Source organism: Centroberyx gerrardi, chromosome 5 (assembly GCF_048128805.1).
Source record: "Centroberyx gerrardi isolate f3 chromosome 5, fCenGer3.hap1.cur.20231027, whole genome shotgun sequence".
Classification (NCBI taxonomy): Eukaryota; Metazoa; Chordata; class Actinopteri; order Beryciformes; family Berycidae; genus Centroberyx; species Centroberyx gerrardi.
In genome coordinates, this window is record NC_136001.1 from 12,545,286 (window position 1) to 12,558,552 (window position 13,267).

Below are 13,267 nucleotides of genomic sequence, written 5' to 3' on the forward strand. Positions count from 1 at the left end.
TATAATACAGTCTTTGGAGCATTTAATTACCATCACTGACACATTTATTACTTAAAAATTCTTCAACAGAGCTTTGAAACCCTGTGATGAGCAAAGGAACGGGGCAGTGGCCAATTTGAAAGGGGACTGGACCACCTCTTGCTCAGCTTCAACCAAGCATAGGCCATTAACAGCAATACAATTGACTAACTTTAAAGGAGGTTGCTCTAATTGCTGGGTAAGGGCAGGCTTTTAGTTTGTAAGACCCAATTACCGCCATGCTGTTAGCACTTCTCCACTAATTGCATTCATCAGCTCAAATCGTTATCACCATGCTCTCTGTCGATTTCTATCAAAATCCAAAAATCCTCGTTTCTTTGAGTTTCAGAATAGCTAGAGGTAACTCATAATGTGGCGAGGGATAATGGGTTTACATTTGAGCTGTAATTAGAGTGGGAATGGAGACAGAGGACTAAGAGTGTATCTGATCCTTACGAACCCAGCAGGGGTCCGCTGCCACAATGAAACATCGGGATAGATTTTCTTCTAACCACAAGCTTAATCAGTGTGCGCTTGAACACATGAACGCAAGCAACTTGACTTTAATGCAGGCTGATGAAGACATTCAACACTGCATGGTAGCAGATGTATAAAAACACATTTTTTCCACATAACATAATATATGTTATAAAAAGAACAAGTTCAGAACTGTATCTGATCCTTATGAACCCAGCAGGGGTCCTCCGCCACAATGAAACACTGAGATAGATTTTCCTCTAACCACTAGTTTAATCAGTGTGCGCTTGAACACATGAACACAAGCAACTTGACTTCAAGGCAGGCTGGGTACTGATGATGACATTAAACCCTGCATGGTATAGCAGATGTATAAAAATGCATTATTTTTTACATAACATATTACATGTGATAAAGAAAAGAGCAAGTTCATGAGTGAATTTCGATTTCCTCCGAGTGTGTGAATTACTGCTTCCGAAACTAATGGCATTCTCGCAGAACACACACCATCCTCCTGCTCCCCTTCTTTCTCTGCACAACCGCACACAGAGGACAAGAGGGGCCACATGCAGCCACTCACAGCGCATCTATACAGCTGCCATTCAGATGCGTATAGCAGAGGACGTTTGACGGTTTTCTAATCTCGGTAGCTGCCACCAGGAGATGGGGCTAGCTGACCCCTGTCATCCCCACAGTGCATCTCAAACAGCTCCACATCTCCATCTCAATCTCCCTCTGCTCTCTATCTCCGTCCACCATCGTGTCATCCACCTGTTCTCCAAATGTCAGGCCGAATGCTCCGCAGCCACATCCCCACATGTCCCCGGGGAGGGGGTGACCCGCTCGGCCGCCGCCCGGTATAATGTCATGCCATCCCTGGGCAAGGCTCCCACGCTGACCTGTTGTGCGGAGTGTGCAGCTAGCTGATGCAAGCTATCGCACAGCAACAGAGATCCCAGCAAGGAGATATGCTGCACTGTGTGGCTATTTACAATCTAAGCCAGTAAAATTGGAAGGACCGATTGTCACTAGCTCCCAGGTAGCTCTTTATGGGAAATAATGAGGTGGAAAATGCACAGGTCCAAGTGGCCGGAATCGAATTTTTTCCCCAAAATGTTCCTCCGTTTGAATTATTTTGCCTTCATTTGTATAGGTGAATTGACAAATGAGGCACTAACTGACCTGTGAATAGGCCAAGTACAACCTCTCCTTTGATTTGTGTCCTGGCACATTTTCCCACCTCTCCTCCTCCTCCTCCCTCCCCCCTTGCTCACTTTCTCTCCCTGGCTCCCTCTGCCCGCTACCATGTCTCCTGAATGACACTGTTTCACACTGCGACTCCACAAATGGGAGGATCCTTTTTACATAGTTGAAAAAATGAATAAAGAGAAAAGCAGAGAGTGGTAAGAATACAATGAGACTAGCATGCGGTATGAACTGCATGCTCTTTCTTGTTGTTTTTTTATTAGTATTGGTACAAACACTGTTCAAAAACAATGACTAAATCTACCCTGTGTCACAAATTGTATTATTTTGAATTTATTACAGTAAATAATCTAAGCCTTTACACACTCTCAAAAAAATGCTCCTCCACCGCCAGGTTCTTCACACATTGGAGACCCATCCAGCATGCAAAGCATTTCTTTCCCAGGCTGCTACAGGGAAACAATTGTAATTTGTCTAGTAAGCAGATTTTTATTTATGTTTTTTTATTATATAATTTTTTATTAATGTGACACATCTTAATGTATCTCTTCCAAAATTAATCTGACTGGGGCAGTGGGGAAAAAGTTAACGTTGGGGGGAAAAAGTTAATGTTGTATCCTACCATTAATTTGGGCTCCGGAGAATCAGTTTGTTCCTAATATGAAACACTAAAAACAAAGAGGAAAAAAAGTTAAAGCCAATTTGCATAGAATACAAAAAAAATCCCCTGAAGCATGAAAATCAGCTTGAGAATGAGCCATTAGAGTGCATCACACAGTTTTTAGAAAGTCTCTACCATAAGCAAATATGGAAATATTCCACTGAATTCAAATGAGAGCCAGTGCACAGTTTCATCTTATTAATAAGGCAGCGTGGCCTCCTGTGTGTGTGCGAATATAGAACGGGACCTTGATTTAAACCCAGCGTAAACCTGAGCTCCAAAGTCATTTTGATTCCAATTTGTGGAGCTATCCATGAGCCACGTGGCTTAATGCCTTACACTTAAAAAATGTAACGGAGTTTACGACCTGTAAACGGAACTGCTTAGAGCATTTTTATCTCAAGAAAAGGGAGCTGCTGCCACATTGCATCACACAGCCAGACAGGGCAATGTGTTTTTCACGCCTGTTTTCCTTTCTGCTGCATTTCAGCATTTGGCCTTGCAGACAATGGCTGCAAAACCTGCTTGTTTTTAAACGAGAAAGAGTGAGTTACCATTAGTATCCAAAGAAGTATCCAAATATCCAAATAGCTGAGTAATGAGGCTCCCTTCTGACCCGGTCACATCATCAGTCTAAATCCTATCGACGGGACCAAAACAAATTGTACAGCCGAGAGGTACTTGTTATCTCTCTCTCTCCCTCTCTCTTTCCCTATCTCCCTCCACCCCCCACCCCCCTCTCTCTCCCTCTCTCTCTCCCTATCCCCCCCCCCCCCTCTCTCTCTCTCTCCCTCCCTCTCTCTCTAGACCACTCTCCACTCGCACCCTCTCCCTCCCTTCCTCTCCCTCTCCACTCTTTCATGACTAGCTAATGAATGTGGATGGTGCTCTGGGGGGATGCAGTAGTCTTATTATGGGGGTTATGTGTGTGCGCTGTACGCTCAGCATGCACTCGTCAGGCTACGGTGAAAGGTTCAATTGCTTTGGCGAAGCCCCCACCTCAATAAACAGAGGGGCTAAAGAGGTTTGTTTATTGGGCCCACCTTGACTTGACCTCCGTAGCTCGGGGACAGGCTGCGTGATTACCTAAGTGTCAGCCCGGCCCGGAGAGACCAGGCCAGGCTACTTGTGCTGCTGCTCTCTCTCCTAATAAATCACAGGAATAAGCGCACAAACTACAATAGTAGAACAAATACAAAACCATAGAGACGGTGACGTAAGCTTGAAGATTAAATGATTTATCCAACATATTTGCATTCGAACAAGTGGGATTTACCACTGTGCTGTCAGTCTAAACACTGATCAACAGTATTCAATACGGATAGAAAATATTCAACGTATTGATAAGATTATCACATGAACAGCCTAGAGTGTGAAGCTAAGGTATTCCTGCTGTGTCATAGGTGAACCTGAAATGAAACTATTAAAAAGTCAAATGTACAGTATTAATCAGCAGCTGGTGATGTCAAAAGTTAAGGTTCACTGAATGAATTCTGCTGCCAAAGCTTTTTCTTCTGCTATCTTTAACCTTGTGGCTGTCCCTTGGTTTGAAACGCACCTAGACAAGGAACACTCAACGTTATGCAGGTGGTGGTGTTTTTTTTTTTAATAATATTTATCCTTTCCCTATGCTGTCTCTCCTGTGGTAGCCTTGGGTTTTGATGCCTTATCAAAGTCTTTTACTGGTCATGTTTTTGTTTTCAGCTAACATGGAGACATTTCCCTGCAGTCATTGTGTGCTGTTTTCCCTCCAGTGGAATAAGGCTCATTATTTCAATGTGTAGTCACAGCTTCTACCTTTACGCCCACGGATCAGGCCATCTCTCCATTAAGGGGAATCTCTTTGAAAGGTCTTGTCCCCTGCCACACACACACACACATGAACACACACATGAACACACACACACATACTGTACAGGTATTACTCTTTCCATGTGTTAGTTTGATGACTGCTAAACTGTTAAAATCCTACATGCACGAAAGCCAACCTTACACCACATCTCTGACTTGGCGTTTCAACAGTGTTGCTTGGCTATTGAGCAAAGTAGCAAATAAAACTCTGCTAATTATGTAACTTTCTTTACAAAAGGTCACTGAAAGCAATGGACTGTGTGGCCAGTACATATGAATGGTCTTGGACTGAACTGGCAATTTAATAATTTGTTGTGAGCTATTGTGGCTAACACAGTCTGCAAGAGAACTGAACTGTAAACTGTGTAAATGGCCCCGCATGTGACAATGTGTTGCCATTTAATGATACAGTGCAAGTCCATGGTATAATGTGTGTTAAAATGGGTGTTACTGTCCATACTACTCTATGTCCTATTGCATTTGGTTTAATGTTCAGGGTAAGAACCATAAAATGTAATCGGTCTATGAATGGTAACTTACAAGGCTGCATTTAGCTTCTGGGTCAGGCTTTAATGATATAATCTCCAAAGGCAGTAAATATGAAATTGTCTGTTTAATGACTCCGTGTACATGGCCTATAACCGAGAGGTTGTCGGTTTAACCTTCTGTAGAGTACAACAGGTGGTGACATCACCTGGTACCAAAGATCAGCCAATAGCAGATGGCAATTTCAGTAGCATTTTTTTGGGGGGGTTTAATTACTCTTTAACTTTTAGGTGCCACATATAACAACTTTTATCCAATAAACTTACTGATGCAAATATTCTCTGGTATGTCTGACCTTTCAAAAAAAGGTGTGAATGTGTGTGACTGTATGAATGAAAAAAAGCCATTCTGAAAGAGAGCAACCATGTCCGGCAACCCTTCTCTGTATAAATAAAGGTAAAAAAAAACACATGCAGCGCTCTACCTATGTGGCTTCTGTGCGACGATGCGTTGGTCAGTTGTCCCCAGAGAGACACCAAACAGACGGTCAGCAGCAGCGCCCTTCTGCACATGCTCCGTAGGTCCCTCTCCCGCATTCTGGAAGAAAGAAATCAAAATCACCACAGGTCAGCCATTTTTGCTCACATGTTGGGAAGGCGACACTCAGATGTGTAGGCCGGCTCATTTGGGTTAAAGCCAAGCAGCTCCCAAAGCTTCGGCTTGGCAGTCTAAGGTGGTCAATTAGAGTAACTCCTGAAATCACAAAGTATGGATCTGAAGGGCTTTAACAGGCCGCCTTTGTTGTGTTAAGGATTAGCTTGCTGAGGGCCAGGCACAACAGGGTTCCCCATGGTGCACCAAATATGGCTACCTACTGCCAGGAAATTTAAATGCACTGTAACAACGCATACAAGCAAAAGCCTTCTATTATTATGCAGCCTCTTCACATTTTGATTGCTTGTAAGGATTCATATTTTGTAAGGAGCTTTCTTCAACAAGAAAAAACAAACAAACAATGCTTGTGTTGATTTAGAGCACACTGATTGAACCAAATATTAGGTTGCATTCATGCATAATCATACATGTATGTGTTTGCCTGTGGTTTCCTCCCCTGGAATCACTAAGGTATTTGCATACAAACTCACCAGCACATACAGTCAAAACTTTGGAAAGTACTAACACACTGCAATTGACGACACCGTGTTAGATCTACGGAGAGAGAACAAATGAAGTCTGTTTTTCTCCTCTCTGTCCCTTCTCCCCCACTCGCTGTCGTCCTCCTCTACCTGGGAGGTGAGTAATGCTGTTTGTGTGGTCTGTCTTGGCTGCGCTCAGCTCAGTAATCTTCATGTACTTTCAGAGGGTTGTTGTCCAGTAATACTCTGTGTCTCCATCTAAGAGGCCCACAGAGAGCGGAACAAACAATGCAATCAGTGCAATCTCATCTTATTGCCAACAGAGCTAGCTTCTCTCATGAGGAAAACAGTCGCAAATCACAGCTCTCCTTTGAACTCTGTTCCAGTGCAGCCACTCAAATTAGTGAAACGATTGGTTTCATGCAAAGAGCTCAACTCTTGCTTATTTGGCAGGGGCTAGCAAAAGAGAGGGAGATGTCTTGCTGTGCCCGCCTTTGTACTGACAGCCAGAGCTGGGCGAGATCTTAACAGGAGGTTTTAATTCTGTGCTGTACAGTATTAGACAGCTGAGGCAGTCAGTATGCTACTGGCACAGTCTCAATTATCTCTCTGCTATCTATAGTACATTACAGATTACACATTCCTCATTACAGTACAGATATACACTGCTGGATTTAAAGTACAGATCTAAAGTAGAAGTAAACATCTTTTTGTTTAAATCCAACAGGGACAGTGGCCAGTTACATTAACTCCCCCAGAGTTAGAGAACTCATTTTCACCTGCAGTCCCTGGAGTTTGGCATCACACTTTACCCGTCCTGCCTACGACACCAGGCCAGATAACACGATAAAGTGACATTTCACTTTCGTAGAACAGATTTGGTTGAACATTATTGCACATACTTTTTTGAAAATTGGCTGGTCTGGGGACGCCTTCTTACTTTCATTTTGTAAACCTTTTGTAAATCATACTTCTAACACGAGGAAAAGAGGACGAGGATTTCATCCTGTGTCCTTCATCTTACTTCTTTTAAGTAATTTTGCCTATGTGCAGTTATTGATAATGAGAACTGGGGGGAAAAAACTGAATATCTATGGTGACACTGGATTCCAAGGACAGTCATTATTGGAGTCTGACTTCATGCTGGCATGCTTGCTGTCATGTGAAATATTCTATCAAAGTGAAATATAGCTATGAGGAATTAGTCTTGATTTGTTAGTAGATTTTTGGGTTGGGCAGCAGGAGGCCAGGGTGTTATTCCAACCAGGATTTAAATCCACCCTAGCTGCTATCTCCTATCTGATAGAGGTCTGTGTTCAGGTGGCTGGACGGAGCTGGTTAACAGGGAAATTATTCCACTTGATGGATATGGAGCTGGGACCAGGTGGCTCATCATGAAAGAGGCTAAAGAGGGAAAACCTAGCTTGATGGGTTAGGGCTGGTCTTCACACATTCAAGGCACACATATACATTTACGGCTGCGATCATATAGGATGTTTTTCTGAATGTACCTATGCCTTTGTTTTTAGTTATTTTCAATGGTTTGGTCACAGTTTTGGGGAGCTCCCCTGGGCTCAGCTTTATAGTTTGTTTTTTGTGGAATGTGCGGCATCCATGACATCACAGGCGATGTGACGCAAACCTTGCATGTAGAGTCGCGCCCCCTCAAAAATTTTGTAACAATGCGGATGGAGTCACGGAGACGGCGTTTGCGATGATTGGCTGGCTGGCACTATCCAGAAGTGCGTTATTGTTTGCCGCTGTGGTGATTGACCGTGCACTCCGTTCTAAGAGCCACTTTGACCGCAGGAGCCATTAATTGCCTGATGTGTGTGGAGACTGTGTGCGCACCGTCTGTGCCGTGAACATCGCAAACGCCAAAATGACGTATGAATCAGCTATTAGGTGCACCGTGCATTACGTCAGTGTGACCCTCTGGTTGATTGAACAAGCTAGTCAAACTGCTCCACTGTCAGGCGAGAACAGACACACACACACACACACACACAGAGTTTTCATACAAAAGACTTTCCCCAAAGCACCTATTGCCTAATGCCAGTGGTGAGTCGATGGGACCAATAAGACACAAGAGTCTGTTTACTGCTGATGCATGCCACTGAGTGGACGAGACCGAGGTGGATGTTGTGGTTGGAGGGCAAAACAAACTAATGTTGTTGTTCATGTTAGGTGTTTTTGTTTATTTCTTATCCAAATGTGACACGCAGTTGGTTGTGTACCAGCAGTCATGCCCCAAGCCAAGTCTTCCCCCAGTAACATAAACAAGCATTACACTGACACACAAAACATGGATGAAATTAAACGAAATGGTATCTGAATGAATGAGTGAGTGAATGAATTAATTATTAAGTATGAATATTTAGTTTTGGATCCTCTTACAATTATAAGATCAAGTATACTGTTACAAGAAAGTGCATATGCCGTTTGGACCAACACTATGAACAACACTATCAGTTCATACTTTTTTTTAGCATTGGTGGCACCAGTAGGAATTGAGTGTCATGTTCTACCTAATAAGCTATAAAAAACACAAAGTGTATTAAAACTCCTTTTAAAACCGGGAAAACCAGTGCAATCAATCTATGAAATGATATTTTAGGGGTAACACTGATGGCCCAGTTTCACTGCGCGATCCAAAAATCCGCCCAAATATTGAAGGAACATAACTACAGTATGCTGTAAAAAATATATTCGCATTAACTCTGTGCAGATAATTCTATTTCTGTCAGCTTGTACCCATGCAAAGGCAAAAATGTACTTTTATTATCTCGTACAAGGTCAAGTATTCACCCAGCTCAGTGGCCTTGTGGTTAGAATAGCCTATCTTCCCTGAGAGTGAGAGTTTATGTTATCAATTCCCAGTCTGAATCAAAGAATAACACGAAACATCATAAAATGTGCTAAGGGTAAGGCCATCCAGCAGACTCGTGCTCTGCCTGGGGGATGTACATATATATAAATATATATATATATATATATATATACTGTATATGTAACTGGAGCTTATGTTCCAAAACGTTTTGTATTGACTGGCTCAATGTACCGATGTGTCAAAACATACACCACGTATTCTTTCAACTCTCGTCAGTGGATGACAGCTACGTTAACACCAATACTTGGGACTCAAAACACTATATTACATAATGCATTGTATAATACATACATCAGACCTCCTACAATAATTTAAATTTCTTCCATAGATTGCATTGAAACCAGAACTACACCATAAACTGAAATTAAATACCCACACTGAATCTATCGGTGTTTGGAAAATGAAGTGATTGTCTACTTAATGTCTGAATTATAGAAGAAGAAGGCACGGGTGTTAAAGAGCAAATGACAATGCAATGTCAACACATTGTTAGATCAGAGAGAGCCAGTAATGAACTGCTGCTCTCTGGCTAGTGGATCTGAGCTCTACCATTTTATGGAAGAGTGATATGAATGCTTCTTCATGGTGCTAATTAGTTCCTCTGCCATCCTCTGCTCCATGTGGGAAGGCATCTGACATAACGCATTTCTGTTTCTTGTTTTAAAACACTTCATGATAATAATGATGAGGTGAAAAGTAGAGCTGGCTTGGAAGCAGAGGCGTTGCCGTTCCAAAGGTTGGGGGGATCACTGCATTACAAAGGATTGTGATAATAGGATGAGCAACAAAGCATGCTACTTAAGTCTCTAGATGAATGGATTGAGGCAATAAGAGTGGCCAGTGCCATAAATTGATGGAATTTGCCCCAGGCGTATTTTTGTATCCACAAATCCCATGCAATCCTAAAGATAACTTTCAACAAGAAAGAAGATTTGCACATAACACATCACTACCATGGGAAAATCATAGATTCCAGACACCAACAAGTGACAGATGAGCGTCAGACAGCTCATCAGCTACGGCGTTAACTCTGCAGGACTGATTACCTGACAAAATCATCAGCTTCTTAGGGAATGCTGCATGGCATGTAATCAAGTGCACAAAACATTTGGAGCCTAAATGCAATTAACATTGGAGCATATGGCTCAGTTGGCAGGCGAGTACAAGATGTGTAAGGATCTAAATAAGGCAGTAACATACTTCGAAGAGGAAAGAAATACCAGCAAATTGAAAACCAAGGCATACTCTCACTCATTTAGATCAACACTTTTCTCCAAAATGGAATCTATATCTAATATAAAATCTATTCAACATTTAGGTTCCAGCTTGTTACATACAGAACTATGAGACAATGACATTACACATTCATTCATGCCTGCCAATCTGATGAATAAATAAGTCCAATTACCCTCGATCTTTAAAAAACAAAAAACAAAATGAAGCATATTGGAAGGAAGCAAGTCCAAAAAGCATCTAGCCAGTCAATAGTGTATGGCATACTCCCTCAGTTCTGTTTTTGAACCAATCAGTTAAAGCTTGCCCCACTGTGCTCCCAGGGACAACAGCGACAGCGTTCGAAGACCTATTAGTTTGCACTATTTAACAATGGCTCCAAGATATCTGGTAAACAAATTGCCTTCCATTCAGAAAATCTTTGCAACTAGGAATTTGTGGCTACACACGTGTGTTAGAAAGATAGGGAGACACATAGGAGGAGAGAGAGAGAGAGAGAGAGAGAGAGAGAGAGAAAGAGACGGAGCAAGGAAGAGAGAGAGAGAGAGAGAGAGTGAGGGAGAGAGAGAGATTTTCAATTCTGCTGTGTAAAAACCCGATTTGCATAGCTATTTCTGGTTCAATAACTCACTGCAAACAAACTCCATGCGACTTGCAACCGTTATCGTGTCTAATGCTGACAGTGAAAACCGAGGTTATGAAAAACAGCGGTGAATTTAGTGGGCAGACGTAGGGGACTGTGGCAGTGTTTCAGTGTTGTTTACCCCCCGCTGGGCTTGGTGTAGTGTTATTTTGGAGGCGGCAAACCAGAGGAGGCCGAGTACTTAGTTCCAGAAGCCAACATTGGGCTCCGACCTGTTGGAAAACATCCCCTCCAGTGTCGAGGCAGAGGTCATCTTAGTCGAGCCGGAGTTCTCTGCCACACTTGGCTAGTCTCTCTATCTCTTTCTGTCCCTCTCTTTCCCCCCCCCCCCTCTCTCTCTCCTGCTATCGTGGTTCAATGAGGCCTGCTCTGCTTCTGACTCATCCTCTCTCCTCATAGCATGTTCTGTGCCACCGGACACACGGTACAACACAGCAGGGATCAGATAGCTGTCCTATTGCATCATCACACTACACACTAACAGGGAACAGAGGAACAGTCAGACTCTGTGGGTTTAAAAGAGTGCTGTGAGCATCAATGTGCACTAAACTCCTTTGTTTTTACATTGTTAGAGTCACATTTTATGCACCTAATTGGCGTACTGTATTCAACACGCTGCAAGTTTGCATCCGAGCATCACAGTAAGGTAAAGGGTTAAATTAAAATTCAAAAGGGAAAAAAAAAAAACTGAATTCTTGAAATACGTTACCCTGTTGTTCTAGGACAGTTTCACCAATGCATAACTCCATGAAGAATAAACACAGAAAATGTGACTGTGACAGTATCCAGGATAATGTTTCTGGGGATCATAGTACATTTTCTGGTTTTGAACAATAATTCATAATACTAAGATAAGATAAATCTTTATTGTCCATTACATAGTGTGAAATGGAAAATTTTCTTTGGTACTCCAGCAGTATAAAAAAAACAGTATAAAAAAATATAAAGCTTATTAAAGTTCAAATAAATACATTTTATGAGTCTGCAGGCAGTGTGACATTCATTGCCAACAGAACAGCTCCAGGTTATAAATCGGTACAACTGCACAAATTAGAGTTTTGATTTTTTCAGTTTTGATTCTCTGATTTTTAGCTTTTTAGCTTTTCTCTGATAATTGCTGAGCTGTATAAGCATAATAACATGTGAAACCTAAAACTGTGTATTCAGAATTCAGAAACAAAATTATGGCGATAACTGCTTCTTGGTTGCATTAACATTTCACTCAGGACAGAATTCATGAACTTGTGGATACTTGTGGTTTAATTTCCATTTTAAACAGTAACCCTCTTACCAAGATAGGTTTGTTGCATTTTCTGTGTGATTTTTTTTTTTTTTTTTCACCAATGCTGTTGTCACTTCTGATATTGAGTCGCACATAAAATGCAGCTTTGGACTGTGTGCAGTGTGTACCATTGACTTAAATGAATATTCAAAAGCGTGAAGAGAATTTTGACATAAATTGAATGCATGAGCTAGGCATAAGCTGTAATAAGATCAAAGTAATGCTAAGTGGATCTTCAAGCTTTATTTCCACATTTCATCCAACAATGTGTCTGCTGAAGCAGAAAATTATGCTGCCGCTTTAAAGCAATATAAGTCACTCTAGAATAAACACTGCGCACCCGGGTCCGCATGCTCATACAATTAAGCTCCAACGACTGACTGAGCAGATAAGAATTATCAAGAAATTGAACCCAAGTAAAATGACTAGTGACAGCACTAAACCAGCAGACCAACAACCTCTGTATGTGTAGTTAACATTGCCCCTCAACAATTTCAGGAGCAAGTGAAGTGGGACCCATTTCTAACGCTGTTGTTCGCCCTCCCTCTGCTCCTTCCACATAACACTGCAGTTTCACCACCACAAACAGCATAATGCATTCTTGATTGCTCCCCCCAGCCCTCCTTAACCAATCTGTCAGGATTGCTATGCCTGTGTAGCCACTAATGCATAGCCCTGTCTATTATTTTGGAAAATGCAATATTATATATTTCATTTTATACTTAGTGGACAATTCCAATAATGCTTTCAGCGATTGTTGGTAACTGCTAGCTGGGGCCAGCTTTATTTTAAAGTATTGAACCTCCCAAAGAAAGACCCTGAAGCCCTCCATGGTTTATTGGTGAGAAAAACAGCAACACTAATCTGTGTTGCAACACGGCTCCATGTGGTTCTGATCCGGTTGAACCAAACTTCTACTGACCTCCATTCTGCACCCACCCTAAATTTTACATGAGGTTACCTCTTATGTCTCTCAGAGGAATGACAGATTCATAATGTTCCCCCCCCCCCCAATCCCACACCTCTTTTTCAGTGAGCTGCACACTGCACTCCACAGCAGTTACTATATTGAGTCTTAAATAGGTCAATTTCAACTTGAGAGACAAGCTTTTCTGCTAAAAAAAAAAAGTTTTCTAATAGAGTGAGCTACTGACAGAGTGAATGGGAGCGGGACAGTTGTCTGCATTAATGCTGGCCAGGGGCGACTGTTCCTGAAACCCGTTAGGGAGAGCCTTGCTACAATTGAGTCAGTTTTTAGCCATCAATAAGCTCGTTGATTGTTCTCTATTGGGAGTAGAAAGTTTGTTTTAGTGCTCAGAGGCATGGCTCGCCTGTATTGTAAGTGCATGTCATGTTCTTACCCAGCTTGTGACACAGCAGAGCT

The 13,267-nt window shown here is 42.1% G+C and overlaps 1 protein-coding gene across 1 annotated transcript in view; it reads right to left on the bottom strand.

Annotated features, from left to right (window-relative positions):
* Window positions 1-13,267, bottom strand: part of tafa3a (TAFA chemokine like family member 3a) — a 68,747-nt gene that overhangs the window by 24,711 nt on the left and 30,769 nt on the right. Inside the window, exon 2 of the mRNA XM_071903908.2 lies at window positions 5,184-5,296. Within this exon, the coding sequence (XP_071760009.1) occupies window positions 5,184-5,295 (112 nt within the window). The 5' untranslated portion in view covers window position 5,296. The remainder of the gene's footprint in view (window positions 1-5,183; window positions 5,297-13,267) is intronic.